Consider the following 25914-nt stretch of genomic DNA (forward strand, 5'->3'; position numbering starts at 1 on the left):
TCATCATTCTGAAAATTCGGCACTGTGATTCTGTTTGTTTACTCAGGAGATTGTGAAAATGTCCTGTAGAAAATTATGACATGGGTGGATTTCCATACAGTTGAGAGTGATTGGATCGGATCAAACATAACTCTTTGTAACTCCTTGCCAACAATAAAACAAGGGCTAATAATGGACAAATCAGAAGCACTTTCAGAAGCGTCCAGCAAACATGTATTTATCCAAACGACGATAAACAATGATAAATGAAGATTGTGAATTAGAGCCCTTCTTTAACATCACTTCAGGATCATTCACAACATATGATACTGCTTGAAAAGATGAAAGAACATATAAGAAAAGACAAAATAAAGAATGAAAATATCACTCTTGTTTAGATAGGAAATACATAAACTTCGATGGCAAACATTAAAATGGTTTGAAATAACTTGATCTCTCTTCGAGTAAATACTGTTACATGAACAGCAACTAAAACACTTGTTATGCTGTTCGCTTGTACATAAAAGTAACACTGCTAAATAAAAAAAAATCAATTACGATAAAAACTACTACATGTAGTTTTTTTATACGACCAATGTGCCCAGTAATTTTACTAGGGCTTATATCATCCACATAATCATTTCATCATCACTAAAATGGTCGACCTCACTTCAATATAGGCCTACCCTTCAAAGAAACCTCAATATCATGATCATCATCATGATAACGACGATTTAATTATAACATATTCATGACCATAGATTTTCGACAATAAAACAACCAATGATATTCTAAGCTACATGTTTCATTATGTAACATTACAGTTTCTGTGTAAATTGCAAAAAAAGGGCAAAACTCTCAATCATTGAGAGAAAACAATGTTCAGTATATACAAGAGATGTACATAACTTTTACACCATATAAGTAGATAACTTTATGATAACAAGTATCAAGCGCAGTAGAGTATATGCAATTGTAGTAGCTGCGCTATACAAATGGAACATATTATCATCATTATTAACTTAAAAAAGCAGAAGCATATAGTTACAAATGAAAATAGGCTTGCAGCTGTATTTCCCTTCATATGTCATATATGAAGGCTTATACTTTGCATATATATATAATTTTTCTGTTACAGACATAGCAACAAGGCTGCAAAGTATTTAGATTTCAGTATTTACATTGTGTTTTTTTGCTTTAAAAAAATCAAAATATTCAACTTACAGAACAACCTTTCACCATTTTGGTATTCGTTCTCAAACGTTTAGTTTCCATTTTGACACCGTTTTTAGAACAAGCCTTAACTGCCTTGGGGAATTACTATATTTCAAAACCGACAACATTATGTACATAGTTACATAAAAACCTATCAAAATAACCAATCTTTTCGATTTTTCAGCATAGTATAATAATATAATACATTCTTAAGCTCTTATCCAAGTAAAAGTACAACTGTATTTTTTATTTTTGACATGGGGGCTAATTGCCCCCAAAGGATTTCACTTATATCCAGTTCTGTCAAATTTGAGCTATTAACAATACCTTATGAGGATATTCATAGTTGAGTCAAAAGAAAGAAAAAAATCGGTGTGAGGTTGGAAGGGGGGGGGGACACTTCCCAAATTCCACTTCCGCTTATTAAACAGCATGTGAACATTTTCTATTTCTCCAAATTCAGTGAAATCGACATAAACTACATACACGTATTTAATATGGAAATGGTTTTTCTCAAAGAATAAAATTTGACAAATGGTTCAACTTCAAGAATATATATATATATATATATATATATATATATATATATATATATATATATATATATATATATACAAACAATGCAATATTAGATAACATCTGTTGTATACTTGAAGTTTTTTTCTTTTCTCTCATTCAAGAGTGACGTCAACCCTTCAGTTCACTGGCCAAAATGAAGTACAAGGATTCCTGTATATATACATATGAAACTTAAACACCAATTTAATTTCACACACGTACTTAATGGAAATGCCCTTTCTCATTGAATTAATTTTGGCATGATCCACTTTTGTAGGCTATATATCAGGCGAACATGCTGATGAATGAAGTTTGTTTTTCTCTACCATGTCTCTTTCATCTCTATCATGAGCAGTTCAATTAATTATGACGTACAGGACATATATATAATCAATCATTTTCATGTATTTTACTTAATGCTTACAATCACCAACAACAATAAGGCCTATTCACGCGTACTTAAGTGCGGGTTTTTTCTCATTGAAATTTTTTTTTACACAATTATATAGTTGAAGCGCTAGAAAACTCAGGCTTGTATACAGAAAATATCTAATAAACATCATACACTTTCATGATATATCTTTGTTCTTTCTTTGAATAAAGATTGGACATAATCAGTTGAGCACAGTACTCAGTTTCAAATATACCATATATCAAATTAAATTCAATTTATGTGTTTTTTTAATATATAATTCTCACAATTGTCTACTTGGCCAATATGAACAGAGATTGAAGAGAACTTGAACACCAAGATCGGAAAATGTACCCCATATGGGATGGAGGTGAAAACAAAGTTGAAGAGTTGCACTACTTTCCTCGTCATAAACATGTTCGAAGAAATATAAGCAAGACAAATAACATTTATAATGTCGATAAAAACCTGACAAAAAGGTTTATGTATGAAAACAATTCACTGCATATAACAGGCGATATACTCAACAGAGAACATGAAAAATCTTGTATCGTGGTGACACAAAAATACATGAATAGAACATTATTCTCACAAAGAAATTTTACAATTGGAATGTAAATCTTTCATAACATTCTGTCAACATGCTATAAAAGTATATACAAGAAACTACAAAATATCTGCTAATATCGTATGTCATCGCAAATTTTAATAAGATAAAAATCAAAGATAATAGTGTTACACTTTCGAATATGAAGTGCATACGTTAGCAATTTAAAAAAAAAACTTGCACAATATAAATTTAGCTTTACGACTACCGTATCACTATCAATAAGAGGTATTATTTACAATCATGAATGAACAAAATATGAATATACAGAAAAAAGATTAAACCGATTCATACATAAATCATAGCAACAACTTAAACAAATTATAATAACATAATGTAACTCAAAATATCAAAGAAAAATCTGCGGTTTTTATAATACATCTAGCCTTCATGCATAAGTTACACACAATGATATAAAGGTATCTATGCTACAACAAGAAAAAGTGATAGAAAGAATATTAGGATGAGCAAAGAATTCTCCTTGAAACGCCTATTATAACACATTTCTTTCAGAATTCCGCACAAAATGAAAATTCCATCAGCATATAAAACAATGGTCTACATACAGACAAATTCTAAAAGATAACTCTTTGGGCTAAACTGAACAGAGTTTTGAACTTAAAAATGATTTAAACCTTCCGAACACTTGAAAGTCTCAACTGTGTAAATAATATTTCTAGCATAATTATTTGGGATATATTAACTCAAAGTATTTTCAAAGTTATGTGACACAGGAAAATACAACATAGAAGAGATAATTATCATCCAAGTACCGACCATGTAATACACATTGAAAAGTTAAAATACCTAACGATTCTGTTTTGTGTTACGATCGGATAAATATTTACATGCGTTAATCGGCGATAATCGGTATGTCAACGAGAATATTGTATATCGTACCAATGCGAACATAATTCATGCAGTTCACATTAATTCTCATGCTTGAAATCGTGTGTCTACACAACAAATTTTGCGATACAATTTCCATACAAAAACAGCAAACAGGGTATATATATATAAGATAAAAAACAAAATGTATGATTTTTTAATGAAATAAACATCAGACCACAATCCTTTCAATATAATGATATGGAGTATGTAGTTTACTTCCTGTATACTCGAGGTCATTCACATTCACTTGTTTACAAACTCCCCCGATATCATCTCAGAATTCCAAAATCCTACCATTTAACTCCTAAACCATGACCATAAAAGACCAACCCTCAGTGACGACAGCCAACTTCAAGGAAACAAAAGTTTTGCGATACAATTTCCATACAAAAACAGCAAACAGGGTATATATATATAAGATAAAAAACAAAATGTATTATTTTTTAATGAAATAAACATCAGACCACAATCCTTTCAATATAATGATATGTAGTATGTAGTTTACTTCCTGTATACTCGAGGTCATTCACCTTCACTTGTTTACAAACTCCCCCGATATCACCTCAGAATTCCAAAATCCTACCATTTAAATCCTAAACCATGACCATAAAAGACCAACCCTCAGTGACGACAGCCAACTTCAAGGAAACAAAAGTTCTAAGAAATATGACTCACACTCCCAGCCCCAGTCAGTGCACAGAGCATCACCACACCCCTTATACCACAGAAAGTTTATTTCACTCACACTTAACTTTAGATTGTTACATCCCCAAAACTAATGATAGAAAAGACCTCTCGATCATTAAATAGACATACTAGACCCACACTCATCAGATAGACTTAAATCAATAATAATTTAACTTCAGGATCTTAATCTTACACTTCGAGAATATATCCATCGTCTCATGTATTATCCGAATTTCCACTGATATCTTCATGTACTTCGAATTGTAACTGTAGCCGATTCTTGATACCTGGATATTGACCTGTATATAACTTTCTCAAGAGTTTCTTCATTTACGCTTCCCTTCTAAAATAACATCGGTCCCATACACACATGACACTAAAAGCACAATTATGCTTTGTCAAATTTCAGACAATCGTGTACACACCAATTCGAAACTGGTGCTTACATTACATACAGTATCTTAACTAACAATAAGTTCTCGGCAGTGACTACACCAGAGTAGACTTGCCTTATCATGCTTATTGTGTGTATTAACGAAACTCCTATATCGTTTGCGATCATTTTCCTTAAGACAAAATATTATAGAAATTATAATTGTAGTATTAAGACTCCTTTAATTAAGGCAAAACACTCACTACAATAAGCCAAAGAAGTAAACTCTTTCATTTATAGATTTTGCCAGAATATTGATACTCCGACTGTGACCTATTGGTTTGATGTACCCATTGTAGTCACTTTGATAGAACAGACAAATATGCAGAAGGAAGATAATATTTTTATTTACATTCTTCTGAAATAACTTTGTGAATATAAAGTAATTAACTTTACATTAAAATATCACGTACACGGCAGATCTTTGAGTATACCTTCCATAATGAATAATGTTCTCAGTTGCTCGAAATAAATAGAAATTAAACAGATACATGTACAATGCTATTTCCATGCATGCCATGTAAATTACCCTTTGAAGAAACATTGTGACCATGTATTTTTTTAAACAAAACTATAATTCAAATCAATCTTTGAAGGTGCAGCAAACGTTTCGATAACAACTCAATGGGTTAAATTCAATAGGTTAGTCATTGTTCATATTAGGCCTTAATACAATATATTACAATAGAAGCCAAATCCTTCTGCCTCACTAGCCTACATGTAGATAATCATTCAACTTGTAAACAATGGCAAAAGGTCTAATTTACATCCAAATATAGCAAGCAACCACACTCCACTGAAGCGGTAAATACAGCGAGAATCAAAGCAAACAACATAAGTATTTCCCATAAGTATTCAGCTAACTTTTTACGAAGTAACATGTGGACTATTTATAATACATATTTTTCATAGACTTCCTATTCTTGAATTTAACACGTTTTAGGCATTCATGACTTGGTCTATGTGACCCCACCAATTTATAGACTTAAAATTACATGTACAAACTGTCACAGTGACAGATGAATCCTTATAAAATGTACAACATGATAATCTTCCACAAAATATCAATCAAAATGCCATTTACATTGGGCATCATGCCTGGAGAATTGATCGGAGCATCATTATAGCAATTATAATACTACAATGTTCTGGAAAGTATTTAGCGTATAAACTCATTCAAAAATCCTATGACTATGTACAAGTAATGTTTAATGCTTGATCAGATGCAGATTGTATTATCACAATAGGAAGAAATATATAAAGGCAAAGATATTCATTATTTGTATAAACGGTATGAAATATTAATCATGACAACATCAACAACAACAAAATCCATAACAAATCCATATAACATGATAACATATATATATATATATATATATATATATATATATATATATATATATATATATATATTATCGGGCATTTTATGTTGAGTAAGTCATGAAGTAAGATGCAACATGATTGTTACATTGTCAACACAAAGGGAATATGAGATGGCAAATAATTCAACATCATCGTTGATAATAGCCATTAATGGTGTGACTATTTGAAAATATTTAATATCAAATGCATGGCTATCGATGGATGAAAACCTAGATAAATAACCAATTATCATCTTTAATCCAGTTTGACGTGGTATCAACAACAAAGAAGGAAATGATACTAGTATTGTCTATTGCAATAACGGAATGAATCAATTTAATCAAAAACATAGTACAGCATACATTTGAGTTTGACAATATCGGCTGTCAAGCATGTCCAGTGGAATATGAACTAAGACTGGAATGTTTTTTTTCCATTAAAAAAAGAACTATGACACGTTGACAGTATTTCTTCTCCAGTGAAGCCTGAAATTTAGAAATATTCAGAAAAAAACTTTTCCATTCAAATTTTGCGACCCCGTGGATAATGCGAACCCTGATGAAGCAGTCGAATAACATTTCATGATTTGAAAAGCAAAAAGTAAATGGTGGTGATTTTTTTTTTTACTTGATTGGTAGGAAAGCACGACTGCTTGTGAGAAAGCAATAAGAGGACCGTGGAAAAGACAGATCAAGATGAAGCAGTTGCAAGTACCATTTCAGGATCTGGGAAGCAAAAAGGATTGAACATTTCCAAGAATTAGTCGGGCGAGGTCAATCATTTCCTCACCCCGTGACTTCTCTCTAAAGACTTCGTGGGGAATCTGTGAAGACGCACATCTGTCTGGGTAACGAGCCCGTTGATCATTTACAAGAGAACTGAGCATGTCCACATTCTTCTTAAAATCAGCTGAGTTTATTCTGCCTTCAACTTGATAGGCAAGAGAGGAAATGGAATGAGTGTAGTCATGTTGTCCATCAATGGCTAGTTTAGCAGCTTTGAGTGCCTTTTCTACACTCTGATGGCATTTGTAAGCAACCCATTCTAATGACGGCTCGTCATCGTGTGGGTTAAGATCATGACGGGCAGCACGAAGATCTTCTTGTCCTTGCCGAAACCAACGGCGCGCATTGCGGATATCTGGTGTTCTTGAAGCAGAAGTAAAGAAATCCTCAAAATTCCAGAAACCAGATTCAGAGCTCCTTCCTCTTCTTCTTCTGAAACCACCTCTTCCCCGAAATCCTCCGAAGTGAGTATACCTCCGGCGGTCTTCCCTTGCTCTCTTTTCAGTTGATCTGAAGAGGTCTTCATAAAATGAACTTGTTCTTGAAATACCTTTTTCTAATCGCTGCATTTCACTTTGGAGGTGTTTAAACGCTTCATCAAATAGTTCCTTCGGACCTTCTGGATGTTTGTCTGGATGCCATTTCAGCAACATTCGCCGAATAGCCTTCCTTCTATGTTCCTCTGGAAGCTTCCAAATCTCCTCCAATTCGACTGTCACCTGTCGCTTTGCTTGTTCCACGTCAGTTGGAAAAGATGATTCTCGATTCCCAGTGAGAGATGGTTCTGCATCTTCCGAGTGAACTTTTTCAGATGGAACAAGCTCCATACCTGATGTGGACTTAGGTATGTGTATCTTATGCATGTCCAACACATTTGCTTCTATTGGTTTGTCCTTTCCAATATTGATAAGATAGACAGAATTGAGAGATTCGTTGGATATCCTCTTGACAACTATTGCATATATGTAGTATTCGCCATCTTCATCAGTTTGTGCATACGCTATGAAATCATCAACACTGAAAGACGTCCAGGGGTCCTGCTCTATGAGATGATACAAATGTTCTGGAATGGTAGTTCCAGGATCAGGTAGCTTGAAACTTGTATCATCTTCCATGCTCTCTGCAGCAATGTTGAACTTCGTAAGTACTTTGTGTAAGGTAAATGGTGATTTCTGGGATAATAGGGCAGATAAGTAGGTTTTATCTTCAAACACGTTTTCCAGGACTTGATTGACATGAATCGCAACACTTAAGAGTGTTTCCATTATATTTTCTCCTTCACTGTGTTGTACAAACAGCTCACTGTCACTGTTAATGAAGGAAGGTACTTCTGTTTCACTGCCTTCTATGTATTCACCATTGATTTGTAGAATCGAGTGTAATTGCTGCATGCATGTTATCTTCAGGCCACTCAACGAATTTCTAAGGCGTGTCTTGGTTTCCTCATCAACTTTTTTCCCATTGTGCTTCATGATGATACAAACTGCCTGCAAAAATTCCTTTGATTGCAGGATCTGAAGTCTTCTTGCAAATTCACAAGGTTCCTGTCCAGTTAGAAGACACCTTTGCGACCCATTTTCCGTCTTGCTAAGTATTTCTTTCACCTTCTTGCTTACTGATGTCGGTTTCATCGTCTCAGGAAGCCTATCTATAGCTTCTTTTGCAATGCGTTCCTGACCTTGAAAGAACTCGATGAGGGGAAGCTTAGATTTACGAAGTCGGCGTAAATAGTGGTCAACATCGTTAAGTAGTAGCTGATCTGATCGTTCCAAGTTTTGATGACATGATGGAAGGTAGAGAGCGTGTCCAGAATGAAATAAAGCTGCTACCTGCCCTTGATCTGTCTTCCTTAGCTCTTCGTACAGGCCAGTTGTTGCCCTCTGTACCATGTTTACTACATTTGGGTTCCCCCATGCATTCTTCCCTCTTTCATAGATACTTCTGAGAACGGAAGCATATTGTCGAATGGAGGCTTTGACTGTTCCACCAAGCAGTTGAAATAACTTGAAGAAAGGAACCCACTTGTCAGGCAACTGGTAAAGAAAAGGCTCGAAATTCCCTTCCAAAGTACGAGAGATCTGCTCTGCTTTCACCAAGCGATGTTCATCTTCGAGCTCTAGAAAGACAATTGGAACATTCTGCAATTCCGCTCTGATGATACAGCATCTTTCACATAGAACTTCATGAGAGCAGCTTTCCCCTGTACACTTCAAAGAAAGGAATGTCATTATTTCATGTAGCACCCCGGATAGAGCGTCTGAGGAGGATAGCTTTTTGCTGTCATTCTGTTGGAGTCTGTTGCATATATTCTGCAGATGTTGGATAACACTCTTTAGTTCAGGCTCTTGTGCCTTGCCAAGCTGATCATCTAGTTGGGTTTCACAAGAAAGGCATTGCCCGATGGCATATTTTGGCAAGATGCTATTAGTAGACCATATCAGTTTCGTGTGTTGAGATGATAGTGAGCTAGAATACCTCATGAGTTTTCCATCATTGATGAAAGGTGAGTGAATGGATTCTAATTGTTGGTCAATCTTGTCAGTAACAAGAAAATCAATCACACTGGCTTTCTGACAGAAGGAGTATTCTTTGTGAAGGTTACAGTTCCCGACCAATTCTGACACGAGTGCAGTGGACTTGATTTTCATATCTTCGGCATCGGGGTATGATTCCCGCACCCGATGGGCAAACGAAAGGAACAATTCTGCAGTCACGGTGGTTTGTAGTCCTATTTCACGAAGGAATGCGAGCCCCAATGACTCTATAATATGTGTTGAAGGAAATTTGTCCTTCAACATCAAGTAGAATACCACGACTTCTGGGTCGTACAGGTCACTGGCCTTCAGCAGGTTTCCAGACGTACAATTTATGAAACGCAGGTCTCTCAATCCTAACCTCCGAATCGCTGCTACCCTAATATCACTATAATTCTGTCTTTTAGGAATGGGTAGAAAATGAAGCAGCTGATTGATTCGTACGAGATGTTCAAGACGACTTTCCTCGCTGAGCTTACCAAAGACAGGCAAAATGTACTTCATGTACACGTCAAACTCTGTTGTATCAGTTAGTGCTAGCTTCTTGTATAATGGTTCAAGTGACTGATTGTACTGCAGAAAAATAGCACCAGACCTTTCAACCCATTTATCTTGTTCCTTTTCGGGAATCATACTTGGGAGAACAAGGACTGTTTGACATTTCCTGATACTGACAAAGTCGCCTGCAATTGTCTTGAAGCAAGGAAGGTCTTTCACTCTTCTAAGATCAGCTGTGTCATCGCAATAGCAAAATGATCTAAGGATTTCTGAATGTTGTTTTTCTTTCAGAATTTGGAATCTTGTAGGGTCTCTATCTACCCAGTACATCAAAGCATCTAGGACCCTTGCACTATTCCCCATGTGCTCATGAAGGACAAGATGGTGTATTAGTCTACGATTGTCTTCATGTAGGATAGACTTTTCAATCTTGTAGACATTAAGTGATTCAAGTGCTGAATAGAGTGGCCAATAACCCTTTCTCGACTGGCTTGGCTGATCTATAACCGTTGAAGATAAGCTAATAGGAGCTACCTGCTTGAAAACATGATGAGGATTACTTCGGCTATCCGTTGGCTTGGTTTCTGTGACTGGCAATATTGCCCAACTTCTAAGTTTATCTTTTATATTGTTAGCGAAGTCATCGAAGTGTTCAACATTTGTACTCAACGATTCAAGTAGAATCCATAACCTACAAAACCATTCTGGTGGATGGCAGGTGCGAGGAGTTAGCATCTTATTCGCTGTGCACTTGAGAAACGGAAAGCAACCATCAAGAAGCTTGGATACCGCTCTCACATCAATCTTACAAAACACATCAGCATTTTGTGACAACCTGTGTAAGAAATCAATGTGTAAGAACCTATGACTCTGAGGCCCGAAAAGATCAAAGAATTCTGTTGCAAATACTTGATCGTCACGTGAGAACATCCGTAATGTTCCATCCATGGTGAAGAGCAACGGTAGACCATGGAGACTTTCTTGAAGGTTAGGTTCTTTACTCATCTTGCAGTAGTTGACAAGTCCAATCAGTCTATCTTTGCTGTGGATCCTAGAGCTTGAAATTGCTATTGGTAACTGCCTCTGAAGGGGATTGTCTCCACGAAGGAAAGATATCACATGGGAAGGTGTAACTTCTCGAACTTCATAGTTTGCTTCTCGCCCATTCTTGATTGCATCTTGATGGAGATATTTGCATACATTATGCAGATTCTGCATTATCCATATTGGAGACTCTATTAATGGGAATGTAACCTCAATCAGTGAATCTCTGAGCTTGTTGATGCTTTCTTGAATCTCAGGCTTCATGGAATAACTGTACATGCTACTTGTGCAGTGGTCAGTCAACTGTTTTGACAGTGTGTTGAAATATCCAAGATCTGACCCATCCGGAGACGAGATGGGCGTTTTCCAACTCAAGAAAAGGTCATTTCTGCCATCATCCTTTCGATAGAGTGAAGGAAACAGCAGTAAGGCTTCCAGAACAACAATTTCAAACACAGCATCTTGAAGTTTTCTCCAGTACGATCCCTTTTTGGTGTTAGGAAAGTAGCTATGATATTTTTGAAGGAGCTTTAAAGTCTGAAACTTGTTTTTTCTTGCTAGTGATCCTGACCAGTCATATTTCTCGATGAAAAACTTCTGTATCCATGACAACAACTTTATGTAAGCAGGTGCAATAACTTTCTGAGTAATGTAAACGTTCCACTTTGTTTGCTCATCCGTCTTGCTACCTTCCCACAAGTGTCTTCTGCTTTCATGGTCCAAGGCAAAGTATCCATGCACATGAACCGGAAGTCCCGTCTGAATAGGGAGTGGCAGAAAGCAAAAAGCCTTGCCATTGATTCCCTCTCTTCCTTTATCACTATTTCCCTCTCTTGTTTCAGGTAGACGAGCAGCAACAGCTCCAACTGGAAGTAACCTATGTTTTTTCCTTGTGTGTTCTTCATCTGCGTCTGAATAACTCACTTGCTGGCATATCACCCAATCCTCTTCTCTTTGTACCCCTTTCAGTTTCATCTGGTAGATGACTTCCACTTGTTCTGATTCCAAGGTTCCATCATCTTGTTTAGTCAAGGCAGTGTCCTGAACTTTCTGTAGAAAATCCATTTTCTTTTCACCTTCACCTCGAGTCATTTCTGCACTGACAACATGAGTAGATCCAATAACTCCTGAACTTGTTACCTCTGAGATGCTGATTTTAGTGACGTGTTTCAGAAACAAAAGACATTCAAATGCCGCATTCTCAAAGTCCCGAAGTAGCTTCCGAATACGTTCAGCATGCCAGACATTCGGGCTTAGGGTTGAAGCTTCTTGTCGCAATGGAAAACGAAAAATGGTGAAGTCCTCTTCTCCGCCTGTGAGTATGTCTTCCATATAGCACTGAAAGCTATGTGGGTAAGAACGACGCACACTGCTATTAACTTTGATCTGACGACCTGGTCGTGTTGGGTTTGCTCCTGGAACATACTTCAGAAGAGGGTCAAACATACACCATCGTTCACCTTTGGAGATGAAACTAGGGCAATCTGTAAGTTGATATACTGCATTGAATCCTACTCCATAACGCCCAATCTTTCCCATATGGTCAGCTTTACTTCCTTCTCCAAGATTCTGTATCCCGCGAATGTCATCGTCGGTGAAAGATTGATTGTTGAAGACACAAAGAGCATGACCCTGCAAGGCTTTCATGCCATCTCCTAGAAGCTTGTGTCCCTTGTGTTTCCGAGGATCGTACACAAAGTGGATTTCAGTAGCTCCAGCATCGTCAGCATTTTGAAGAAGTTCTTTCAGTATTGTTTCATCGGATGGGTAAGAGTCGAGAATACGTTTGATACGGGTTGTAAGTTTCTCATGTTGACCGAATTCGTCTCCTGGGAAATCCATATCGAATGCCTGAAGCATCTGTTGTCGAATATCCTTCACTTTCAGCTTTCTCGAGACCATGAAACTGATTTTTGTATGACACCTATGAAGTTCAATTTCATCATTTTCAAACCAATCCACATCTCTGTAGCACAGATCTGATACAGGCCTCATGCAATTCTGCTCATCTGGGAGAAATGTATCTGCACGTTCTTCTTCTCCGTGGGGTAAACCTGAAAGTCGTTGTGCAGCTAAGATAGCCACCTCCGTGTCATCATTACTTAACGGTTGCCCATTACTCTTAATGTATAGTAAATGAAGAACATCTTCATAGTCTCTGGTCCCAAACTCATTCTTCAATCCTGCATGTTTTAGAAGACTTGGATATCGTTTAAGGAAACGAGAAGCTTCAAATAGATACGGCGGAAGGCTGTTTCTATCGGCAATCACAGAAATCCCAACAAACCTGCTACCTACGAGGAAGAATGGTTGATTCTGCAGATCATTGGAAATGTCATCAGCAACGCTTTCTCTACATGCATTTTCAACACGCTCGTAGATGTCCTGGCATATCATTTCCAAGTCACGATTAGAAATGGATTCACTATTCACTTCATAATGACTCCGAATGTTCGAAAACTGCCGGATTACATCTTCAGTAGAGGGATATTTGTCTCTGATGCCAAGAAAGTCCTCAACGTTCCAGGGAAGTTTCCAATCTTTTGATTCGTGCACAACATTGTACATACTGCTTACAATATTTCTCTTAGAATGAGAATAGATATCATTAGCAGATGCATAAGGGCAGGTGTTATTGGTTTCCACCCATGGAAGAGCAGTGTCTTGGTTTCTCTCACATAAGATAGGTAAGAATGGAATTTTCACAAGGTGTTCTTTGAAATGTCTGTCCCTACTCCAATAACCCATTCTCAACGTCTCTGACAGGTAATTCAGTAGGGCATGTGATCTATTTTGAGCCCCTTCCTTGTTGACTGAATGCAGAATGTCAACTGATCTACATCTCTCAAGGAAAACATCCTCATGAATATAATCCTTTATCATTCCTAACTGAGTGAGTGATGTTAGTGTGTTGGTGTCATTGAACATGTCTCCTAGGGGAAACACCTTATCAGACTCAGAATACAGCGGCGCAACTTTACCACTCGGGTGTACTAGATCACAAGGTTTCCTAAGGTCAGGTCCCCCTACTACTGGTATGCATTTCACATCTTTCAACTTCTGTTTCAATGTGTCATCACGTTTGTTCAGTGCAAACAGAACCAGCTGATTTCTCATGTCACTCTGCACCTGACTGATTCGTGGGAGAAAGGCTTCCGCGAAGAACCTATTGAAATCATAGGTACTTTTCATAACACTGTCAAGAAGATCTACTCTCTCTAGTGCTCTCCATGTTTTATCAGTAAGTGACATCACTTGCTTTGATGGAAGGTAGTCGCTTAGAACATTTCTCACAATATCCCTCATCGATGTCTCCTTTTGGACTTCTTGACCGAGGAAAACGACTTGTGAGAACTGATGCAATTCGTTATCGATCCAGAACATTGATGGTTCATGACCTTCAAAGCCATTTACCATTGCCTTGAAGAAAGCATTAAACAATGCTGAACATTCAGAATTCTTCGGAACATCATCGGTATCGGGCCATAACTGGTCAGGGGAAATATCTGGACCATAAACCTCCTTCACACGCTGAATAAACACAATGTCAGACATGAGTGCAATGTAAGCCCGGCATATCACATCTACGAGAAGCAGGTGATTCCACTTCTCAGATATCAGCCTTCCATTGGGAACTGGCATGTGAAGACTCCTCCGATCCTCTTTGACAGCGAAGGCACCATTGATATGCACTGGAAACATGCTTGTTATTGACAGAGGGAGAAAGCAATATATCTTTTTCTCAAATGAAGACATTGATGGTTTGTGGAAGGGAAATGCAACTGCACCTTCAGGAGATAGTCCACAATCTTTCCCATCTGGAGATCTCGCAAGAGCAGAAGCCTGATCAGAGGTCTTACAAGTAACTTTGACATTTTCCAGGTATCTACCACCTTCTGGTTCATGAGCCATCACTTCACTTCCCTTTGGAGTCATTGTAAATTTGAAGGATTCTGTTGAAATTTCAATGTTCTCATCATTCATCCTTGTGGATTGCTCGGTTTTCTGAATAGTGAATAACTCTTCAGCCATGGAAGGATCGCTACATTTCTCATCAAGAAAAAACAGGGCAACCCTCTTGACATTTTTGGTAAACACCAAGAGGTTGTGAGATGATTCCCACGTTTTTTTCATCAAGTCGATCAGTTTCGCCCCATTGTAGCACTCTTTGCATATCTGACTTTTCTGGGCAGCTTCTTGTGAACGAAGAGGCAGTCTAAAGAGCGTTCCACTGTAGTTGAATGAGTCACTCTTTCTACTGAAATCAATGCCAAACACTCCATGAAATGGCTTGAACTGATCGGGAAATCTCCGGAGTGCTTTGCTATTACTCAATCTGAGACGGACACCAGGTTGGTTTTTGTTTGGGAGAACGTTGCCAAGGTGTGTAGTATGAGGGTCGAAAAACTGCATATAATCTCTGCTAACAAAACTGGGAACATCAGTAATGCGGTACACAGAGTTGAAGCCAGTCCCAAATTTTCCAATCTTTTGGGCATTCTTTTCCTTGGTACGTCCACCAAGACGGAGAATGTTTTCAAAGTCTTGGTCCGTGAACACTGCATCGTTGTATACCCAGAGTGCTGGTCCCTGACATGAAATCATTTCAGGATTGAACAGCTTTTGGTTTGCATCTCCATTTTTCCTCATGTCAATAAGAAAATTAACTACTTCAGCACCAGCATCTTCTGCGTTCTGTATCATCTCACTAACAATAGCAGTGTCGACATAGTTGTTCTTTAGGATATTATACAAGCGCATTGTCAGGTGTTCATGCTGGCCAGCTTCTGTGAAACCATCCAATTCCTCTGAGTCTAGAAGAAGTTGACTAACAGGTCGTACTCGAAGGTATGTAATCAGCTCCATTGGGATATCTGAATGAATCAACGTAAAGTTTTCATCATCATCCATCTCCTCATTTTCAGTGCTTTGTCTCAACCATTCCCTGTCTATATATGCACTATCTTCAACGGGGATAAGATGGCATTCCCCTCTTTTAGATGGTATGAGTAATTGCAGCCTCGCATCTTCCGTGAGCTCAGCAGAAGCATGTAAATGGTGTAGAATCTGAAGTACAAGTTGGCGCTGTCTTTGTTGGAAACTTTTACTAACTCCAGTGGAGTTACATTCCCTCTTGATCTCATGTAGAATTTCAACCAGAGCTTCGGCGTTTGTGTCCATGTTTCTCTTCACTCCAAGTCTTTCAAACAAGTCTTTAAACATACAGGCTGATTTTGGAATAGATGCCATGTAAGGAGCTAGATCAAATGGCAGACCACCTGTACACATTTTGCTTGGTTCAGAAAAGCCACTTCCATTCCACACACAACACTTCACTCGATCTAAGATCAAGTTCCTGACACGTGAATTATGTTGCAATTCTTCATTAACAAATCCATAGATCGCCTTCAGCATCGGTATTATGTCGCTAACATCTCGTCCTGTTCTCTCTCTAGCATACTTCACACAATGCTCTAATTGTGTTAGGACGTCCTCGATCACTGGATTTTGGGATGTTATTCCAAGCTCGGAAAAAGCTTTGGAAAAGAGATCTTGTTGGGATTGGGAAACAAATGGTTTAGAAGCTCCAGACGATAGCGTAGCTTCCTTTGATTCGATCAGAATCTCTTGAGGAGTTGTCAGTCGAGACGAGGTTTTGCCATGCCATTCAATATCTAGTGGGTAATGTTCTGGTGGAGACTGTCTGCATGGGATACATTGTTTGTTCATGACGACTTCTCTTACAGTCTTTCCATTTTGAAGAATACCATTCAAATGAATAGGATTATTTTCGATGAGCTCTAGAAGAGCTCTTGCCATTTCAGGAGACTGCAATTTCTCGATGCGATCAACGCAGGAAACTATCTCGACAGGTGTAACTTTGCTCTGTCCTCGCATACCAAGGCTTTTGAGAACGGTAATCAGATTGTCTGAATTGAATGGAGCACATGGAAATACTCCATTAGACTCAAACAACTTCCAGAGTATGGAGTCATTGGAATTCATTAAATCATATGGTGGCTTCAATTCAGCTTCTCCTAAGACTGAAATGCATTTCACATCTCGAAGTTTCTGGTACAGGTTATTTTCTGGTCTGAGCGCAAATAAAATCAAATGATCTCTCAGATCATTTGGCACTTGGTCCACATGTGGCAAGAATGCTTCTTCAAAAAATCTGTTCAGACTGTACGATCTAGTCTCTACCATACCACATACTCCTGCCCTCTTAAGTGATCTCCATGTCTTCTCTGATAGCTCTATGACTTCCACCATAGGGCCACATTGCTCCTTCACATATGTCGTCAAAATGGTTATACAGTCATCCTTGATTTCTTCTTCCCTCTGCAGGTCTTCTCCAAGAAATCTGACATTGTGAAACTGATAAGATTCACCGTTTTTCCAGAAGGCGGCTGGTTCAATGCCGTCTAGCCCACAAACGAGTGCTTTGTAAAATGCATTAAACAGCTGAGAACACTCTGATGTCTCATGCACTTTCTCAACATCAGGCCAGAAATACTCTGGGGAAACATTATTCCCAAACGACTTCTTGATTTGTTGAATGAATTCTTTGTCTGATAGAAGTGAGACATACGCTCGACAGATCATGTCAGAGAGCAATATATGATTCCATCTTTCAGAAATGGTCATTCCATGAGGTGTTGGAGACTGTAGACTCCTTCGATCTTCATTAATGGCAAACTTACCATTTATGTGCATTGGGAGTAGGCTAGGAACCGATAAAGGTAGACCACAGTAGATTTCTCCCTCGATTTTGGGCAGATTTGTTATGTTCAGCGGAAGAGCAACAGCTGCTTCAGGAGATAGTCCATGTAACCTTCCTTCTTGTGACTGTGAAAGAGCTAAGGCTTGTTCCGAGGTCTTGCATACCACTTTCAAGGTATCAAAAGAACTTGTCCGTTGGTGGTAGGTAATACCTTTGATGGGTGGCAATATTTCGGCTCCCTTCGAGGTCAATCTTGAACTGAATGACTCGGTTGACATGATGGTATTATCATCTTCTGTCCTCAATGGCGACATAGTCTTCTGGATGGTGAGTAGCTCTTCAGCCTGGGTAGGATGGGAAGCATTCTCGGAGAGGTAGAACAGAGAAACCTTCTTCACATTTTTGGTAAACACCAAGAGGTTGTGAGATGTTTCACACATTTGTTTCATCAGGTAAACAAGTTTCTCTCCATCATAACACTCCTTGCATATTTGACTTTTCTGAGCAGCTTCTTGTGAACGGAGGGGCAGCCTGAACAGTGTTCCTTGGTAATTGAATGGTTCATTTCCTCCTTTGAAAGTAAGGTCAAATACCCCATCGAATGGTTTGAACTGATCTGGAAATCTCCGGAGTGCTTTGGTGTTATTCAATCTCAGTCGCACACCAGGTTGACTCTTGTTTGGGAGAACATTTCCAAGGTGTGTAGTATGAGGATCGAAAAACTGCACAAAGTCCCTACTAACAAAACTAGGAACATCAGTTATGTGGTACACAGAGTTGAAGCCAGTCCCAAACTTTCCGATCTTTTCAGCATCCCTTTCCTTAGTACGCCCACCAAGATGGAGAATATTCTCTAGGTCTTGATCTGAAAATACTGCATCGTTGTATACCCACAGTGCTGGTCCTTGACAAGGCTTCATTCCGGGATCAAACAATTTTTTGTGTGCATTCTCATTTGTTCTCATATCAACGAGAAAGCGAACTTCTTGAGCTCCCGCATCCTCCGCATTCTGAACCATCTCATTAGCTATTGAAGTGTTGGTGTAGTTGTTCTTAAGGATATTGCATAAGCGGATAGTCAGTGGTTCATGCTGACCAGCTTGTGTGAAACCCTGAAATTCTTCTGAATCTAGAAGAAGTCGACTGACAGGACGTATATGGAGAAATATTGCAAGGTTCATAGAAATATTTGAATGAACCAAAGTGAAATCTTCATCATCATCTAAATCCTCTGTGTCAGTGCTTTGTCTTAGCCAGTCTCTGTCCACATATGCACCTTTCTCAACAGGAATAAGATGGCATTTCCCTTTTTGCGATGGAACAAGTAGTCGCAACCTCGCATCTTCTGAGAGATCTCCAACAGCTTGTAAATGGTTGAGGATTTGTAATACAAGTTGGAGTTGTCCCTGTTGAAAGACCTCATCGATTTCATTATCTTCACATCTTTCCTTGATTTCGTACAAGATGTCAACCAGGGCACACGAATTTGCCATCATGTCTGTTTGAACTCCTAGCACTTCAAATAACTCTCCAAATGCAGATGTGGCTTTCGGAATAGAAACCATGTAAGGGTACAAATCGAAAGGAAGTTTTCCTGTACACATTCTGCTTGGCTCTGAAAAGCCATTTCCATTCCAGATACACGACTTGACTTGATTCAGGACAATATCCTTAATGTTTACGTCCTGGCGCATTTCTCGCATGAAAAACGAATAAATCTCTTTCAGCATCGGTACAATGTCAGAAGCATCTTCCCCAGTTCTGTCTTCTGTGTGATTGACACAATACTCTAACTGTTTTATAACTTCTGCTAGAAGAGGAGATGGGGCATTTATTCCAAGCTTAGAAAAGACACCAGAGAAGCGACTCCAATCCTCATGAGCAGAAAAGCGTTTAGAAGCTCCACATATTAGAACTTCTGACTTCACCTCCTCAAGGATTTCAGTGGGGGTCGACAATCTTGAAGTAGAATTACCATACCATTCAATAGCTGAAGGATAGTATTCTGGAGGCGAATGTCTGCAAGGAATGCATTCTTTTCGTTTCATATGATCAATGACAGAAGTGCTGAGAAGACCCTGGTTATTGCTAAGGAGTTCTAGTAGCAAGTGAGACTTGTCAGGGCTCTGTGATTCCTCAATCATGTCAACACATGCATTCAACTCGGATGAAGAAACTCTACTTTGCCCACGCATGCCAAGCTGACTGAAAGCCTCTACAATCTGAGGTGAATCAAATGGATCCATTGGAAATACTCCTTGGGATTCAAACAGTTTGTAGATCAATGGGTCTCGTGGATCAAAGAGTTCTGAAGGACTAAGCAACGATGCATTCTTGTTGGGGATGAATTTCATATCACGGACAATACCCACAATTGATTTGCAGTTTATCTTGACGTCTTCCCATCGTTCCAATATCCATTGCAAAGCTACTTGTCTTCCCTGTTGTGTGTAAAGTTGCCCTTCACGAATTTCTTCCAAAACATTCACTATGACTTGATACTTTGAAAGTGGACAAGCTTCTAACTTTTGTAGTAAACATTGATTTGATTTTGCCCTTCCATCAATCAATAGCCCTGTCAACGTCAATGGGTTAGGAATATCTACCTGACTGCATTCAATATATCCCAAGGATTCTTCTACACTGAATGAATGTTTGTTTGACTGTCCAGTTCCATCTACTCTCTTAAACAATGGAAGGTGCTTCAGAAGTTCCTTCCCATTATCACCAAGCTTCGCTTGTGCAAGATATTCTACAAGGGTATCTCTATAACTGGCAGAGAATGAACGGAGCTTTGGGATCAGCAACTTCTCATCAGAAAGCAAAAGACATTGAACTACCCCATCAGGTGTTGGCATCTTGATATATCCATCCCGAATGACAGCTGGATGGCGGAGAATATAACCAGGACAATCTGTGACTCTCATTCCAATATCATGCAGAATGTTTTCAACATTATCTGTCAATCCGACTTTGCCATCAGCCGTACAGTAGCATCTCTGGATAACCCTTGACTTGGAACAAAGTGGAAGAAGTCTTCTGGAGTCACTATCATCTGCAAACAATGGTAATAGATGGATATCATTAAAGAGTTGCAACTCACTTGGACTTTCCCTGTAAAGCATCGACCATACTTCTTCAAGCCAAGTATTGAGGGTAGGCTCTTGGGGTTCATGTACCCAGATTCCTTGATCATCTATCCAAGATTTCTCAAAAGTCTTCAAGAGCTTTGCTACAATGTCGATGGTTAAAGTTTCCAGCTGGTAATGTCCACCTACACAAGAAGAAAAGGGCAGAAGAAAAAAAATCCACGAATTCATTTCAGCTATAATTCACTATGTAAATGGGGTCATATTTTCTTATATTCAAATATGAATCATTCGACACTCTTTAATACTTCATTTAAATGGTAAGAAAATAAAATCATCCATTATCTACTTTCTACTATTCCATTTCCCACACACGTATGTTTTGAAGGAAAAAAAAAGTCATGACATGGTAAGCTTTAAAATATTTTATCTAACATGTCAACAATCGATGTTTTATCTCTAGTGATACACTTTCAATTAAAACAAATCATGTTAAAGCTTCTAACATATAGTTTACAAAATAACATACTCATATTTGATAGGTATTGGTGGAGTGGAAGTTCCTTTTGTATCGTTCTGATGAATTGATCACATCCACCTGGAACAAGCTGTCGATGGAACTCAGGGGTTGGAATGTACACTCTTCTTTCACCAGAACTTGAGAACACTTCAAAGCCCCCATTGTCAAGGGGAAGAAGACATAACCCCTCCAAGTCTTGCATGGCGCCCTCCTGCAAGATAAACTGCAGGATCAGAAGCTTCTCATCATTAGTCAACCTTTCCAAAATAGCTGGATCATCGTGGAGGCAACGGCAAAGGCTGGAGACAGAAACAGTGGATATCTGAAGATCGTAATACTTCTTGATGGCTTTTCTGCATACGCCTGGGACTCTAGCATGTGCTATGCCGCTGAAGTTGAAGCATTTGAGAATTGCCTTTTCTGTCTCTTCGTCTACTTGCAGCTCATTGAAGTGAACATCGGCAATGTTCTTCCATCCACTGTTATCGCTATGTATGATCGATTCACTGAACAGTGCATTGTAGAAGGGTTCCAAGAGAATACCCCAGTTGCCACGAACCTCTTCATAATCTGGCCATGAACGATAGATGCAATCAGCAGTCAAGGTTCCCCTAGATTTCTGCACATCAATGGTAAATTTGATAGCATCAACGTAAACCATGGGAATCAGTTCTCTAACAAGTAGTTGGTTCCATTGTGCTGGAGTGTCTGTTTGGTCTGGTCCAAGCCACTTTATCCCCCGGCGATCACTATTGATACCAAAGAATCCATGCACATGAACCGGTAACCCTGTTCGACTCTCTTCACCAGGTGGCAAGGGAAGAAAGCAGAACACTCTGCCATCGTTGTTCTCTGCTTCATCTGCTACATTGCTTGTCTTTGAAGAACTCATGGGGATGGCAACAGCTACCCATGGCAGATGACCTTGCTTCCTAGCCAGGTCAGTAAGCTCTTGAGACATGCTGTCACCAGCGATGTGATGGCTAACAACCCAGTGTTCTCTCTTTGACTCCCTCTGTGTTTCTGTAGTAAATGTTACATAATCAGTGAACTTGATAGACTCTCGACATCCATTGATATTAGAGATGTAGGATTGAAGACATGAGGTAATGTCCGCTCCACGAGGACGCGCTCCTTGATCATGCTCCCGTTGAACTCTTACAATCAGTGACAGGTCTTGGTAATCAGGGGATCTCTTCAACACCTCAATGTTATTCAAGGAGCGCAGAAACAGCATAGCCACATTAGCATCTGATTGGAAGGCCTGAAGTACCTCGTCTAGTGTGTCTTCTTGTTGATAGATTTTATCACTCAATTCATTTGCCTCTTGACGCAGAGGAAACCGAAACAAAGTGCCATCAAAATATCCCGATGAAATCCCTCCCGTCACTCCAGGAAATACATTGTTGTAGGGTTGAAACTGGTCATGACACTTTGAAAAGATTTCCTTGTCTGATCTCAGATAAAATCGCCATCCAGTCTTCACTCGACCTTTACTATCAAAGAAGTGTTCCTCCAATGGATCAATGAAAGCCAGTGTTTCGTCGCTCATGATGCTCGGTAAATCTGGAAAGGTTAATCAAAGGAGAATTAAAGGGTCAAAAACAAACATTTTCAAAAATGTATCCACGATTTTAAGCATGTTTTGGCACACTTAAAGATGAAAGTAGTTGCAATAAACACTGATATAAATGAGAAAGGCTGTAAAACCCGCATACATTCGTAATTCCGAAGCTTCGTTATTCCGAAGGTTCGGATATTCCGAAGGTTCGTTATTCCGAAGGTTCGTATTTCCGAAGGTTCGTTAGTCCGAAAAAGAAGTGAGGTTCGTAATTCCGAAGGTTCGTTAATCCGAAAACGAAATGAGGTTCGTAATTCCGAAGGTTCGTAAGTCCAAAAACGAAATGATTAACGAACCTTATTTCGTTTTCGGACTAACAAACCTTCGGAACAACGAACCTTATTTCGTTTTCGGATTAACGAACCTTCGGAACAATGTACCTTATTTCGTTTTCGGATTAACGAGCCTTCGGAACATCGAACCTTATTTCGTTTTCGCATTATCGAACCTTCGGAATAACGAACCTTTGGAATAACGCCACAAATGTTCGGATTAACGAACCCTTTTACGTTTTCGGATTAACGAACATCGAGGTATAGGCAATTTACGTGTTTCGGAATTACGAACCTTCGGAATAAAGAACCTTCGGAATTACGAACCTTCGGAATTACGAAGTGTAACCGTAAAACCAAGATTAATTGTCTCAACTTCCTAGATCTAGTAGTTATATAAATTTTGTGAAATGATGAAATCTAAGCTGAAAAACAATCACACCGAAGATCACCAACACAGATTAAACATGTTTGTGACAATGTTTTATTAACACGACAGTTTGAAGAAATGCCATGCTTATTTTCGTTATTTTTTAGCAATTACAAAATTTCTTCCAGATAGTTTTGGCACATATGTTTTTATTTATAAATACAGACACTTGGGTTGTCATTTTATTGCATTTTGTACAAAATCATTTTGAAGTCGTTTCCAAAATTGGCGTTTACCTTATTTAATTTCAACACAGCTTCCTTCATGTTATACCTATGGATATTTTTGTTTTTAAATCATGTCGTTACCCATTTCACAATATAGTTCTCACCTGTTATGTGGTATACAGAATTGAATCCAATGCCGAATCGTCCAACCTTCAAAGGATCTGTCTTCTTCCTGCTGCGGGCTGGTTGTTGAATCCCTTCCCAGTCAGCTGTCTTGAACTTGGCATTGTTGAAGGAATAGACAGCCGGTCCTTGGTAAGGTTGTAGGGAATCTTTGTACAATGTCTTGGTACCATGCTGTCTCATGTCATACAGGAATTTGACAGTATCCGCACCTGCATCCTCTGCGTTCTGAACGAGCTCCTGCATTGAAAAAAATAAGACAATGCCTTTGTCAACACGCCAAGCGCCGACATATTGGTGCTATGATAAGAAGTGGGATGGCACTAGAGCGGGCTAGGACAACTCGCTCCCCCAATAAGAAAAAACAAATGAGCAGATGAAGAGGAGTAAGAAGAACATCAACAGGAGACTGGCCTCTCCCCCACTTCCTCTATAATTCAACTGTAATTCAAATGATCGCAGGTTGCGAAATACGACTTACGATCCAATTATCACTAAAACATGTAAAATATGGTCAAGGGCTTAAAAAAAATCTTCATTCTTTTCAGCGCTGAGAATCTTCTCAGTGTCAATTTTCCTCTGCAAATTGTAAGGAAAATCGACTTTGTAATTTCTACATCGAGAAAATGTATGAAATCATGCAGCCAAACAAAAAGGCCGTTCAAGAACTGGAAGATAAAACAGACAATATTAAGCCTTTTTACTATATAAGAAATCTTCTCATTTATGTTTAAATATTGGAATTTTTAAATAAAAAGAGAGAACTTATTTGTTGATTTTAAACAAAAAGAGAGAACGTATTTGTTGATTTACACAATACAATATTTCATTACTGTATCCTGAAATGATCAACAATAGCTTTTAAATAAAAGATCAATGAGTGAAGCTTATATGGGAAGCGTTTCATCAACATTTTTGTCTGACAAAGCTGTCAGACCTGACAACTTTTCTTGACTGTGAATAGCTGAGAAGCATTGGTTACTGTCGGATAGAATGGGACTTGTTAGATGAAACGTCTGACAAGTCCTTTCATGAAACGCTCCCAGCAAGGTCTATAGAACTACACCGAAATTATTGAGTTGCTCACCTTCAATATTTGACCATCACTATATTCTCGTAAAATGGCCTTTAGATATTCTACTAACGGTGGAACAGATATCCCAAACTTGTCTGGGAGAAAAGAGAAAGAAACAGACAAAGAATATGTGAACTTCTAGGATTTTAACACATTGTGTAGCCTCGTGACCATGGTGATGATTATACAGAGTGAGTCAGAAAAAAATGTCCCTTCCTTTTTGAAGTTGTATTGTCTTCAGTATGAAATTTAGTCCTTGACTTATTGATATGTCCTGATAGAGTTATTCCCACTTCTCATTTTTGGTACCACTTTCCCGTAAGATTTCCCGTAATACACTGTTTCCAGTCAAAACTCCGAACAAAAACGGAAATATTACCTTACATCAATCGCTTTAAAAAGACACCCTTTTTCCATACAAGATTTCCATTAATTTCACTTTTCCAAACCAGCAGTTCTTTGGCAAATGGAAAGAGGGAGATGTGTAATCATATATCAAACCCATCCCATTCTTGCGTCTACGGTTATTGGCGAGTAGACACACACGCACATCCCGCATGCCGCATCCTCTCTCACCCACGCACATCCATCCACCCCGACCCCCCCCCTTCCCCCTTGCCTTCACACACACACACACTCACACACACACACACACACCACCACACACGCGCGCGCGCAAGGGCAGTAAAGAAATTACTGTCGCATTAGGGGGTTGTCAGGTTGTCAGGGGTTTGAAACACAATGCACTTTGTTTCTATAAACAATTTACTTTTTATGATAAAATAAGTTTTATACTTACGGTCATTGTCTTCTCCCTCTCCCTGT

At 38.7% G+C, this 25914-nt stretch overlaps 1 protein-coding gene across 1 annotated transcript; it reads right to left on the reverse strand.

The window, feature by feature from the left end:
* Positions 1-192: 192 nt before the first annotated feature.
* LOC135155611 (sacsin-like) lies at positions 193-25914 on the reverse strand. The gene is made up of 5 exons (XM_064105157.1): positions 25889-25914; positions 25102-25184; positions 23996-24254; positions 21351-22907; positions 193-21006 (listed from the first exon to the last, which is right to left on the reverse strand). The coding sequence occupies exons 3-5, from the start codon at positions 24195-24197 to the stop codon at positions 6866-6868; spliced, it is 15900 nt and encodes a 5299-aa protein (XP_063961227.1). The 5' UTR covers positions 24198-24254; positions 25102-25184; positions 25889-25914; the 3' UTR covers positions 193-6865.

Source organism: Lytechinus pictus, chromosome 10 (assembly GCF_037042905.1).
Source record: "Lytechinus pictus isolate F3 Inbred chromosome 10, Lp3.0, whole genome shotgun sequence".
NCBI classification, from domain to species: domain Eukaryota; kingdom Metazoa; phylum Echinodermata; class Echinoidea; order Temnopleuroida; family Toxopneustidae; genus Lytechinus; species Lytechinus pictus.

Bases quoted from the DNA above. Each gene is read 5' to 3' on its own strand.
- LOC135155611 (XM_064105157.1), bottom strand. From the start codon at position 24,197: ATGAGACAGCATGGTACCAAGACATTGTACAAAGATTCCCTACAACCT. The intron at 22,908-23,995 runs GTGAGAACTATA...TAACCTTTCCAG, and splicing joins TTCTGTATACCACATAACAG to ATTTACCGAGCATCATGAGC. The intron at 21,007-21,350 runs GTATGTTATTTT...CTTCTTGTGTAG, and splicing joins CCAATACCTATCAAATATGA to GTGGACATTACCAGCTGGAA.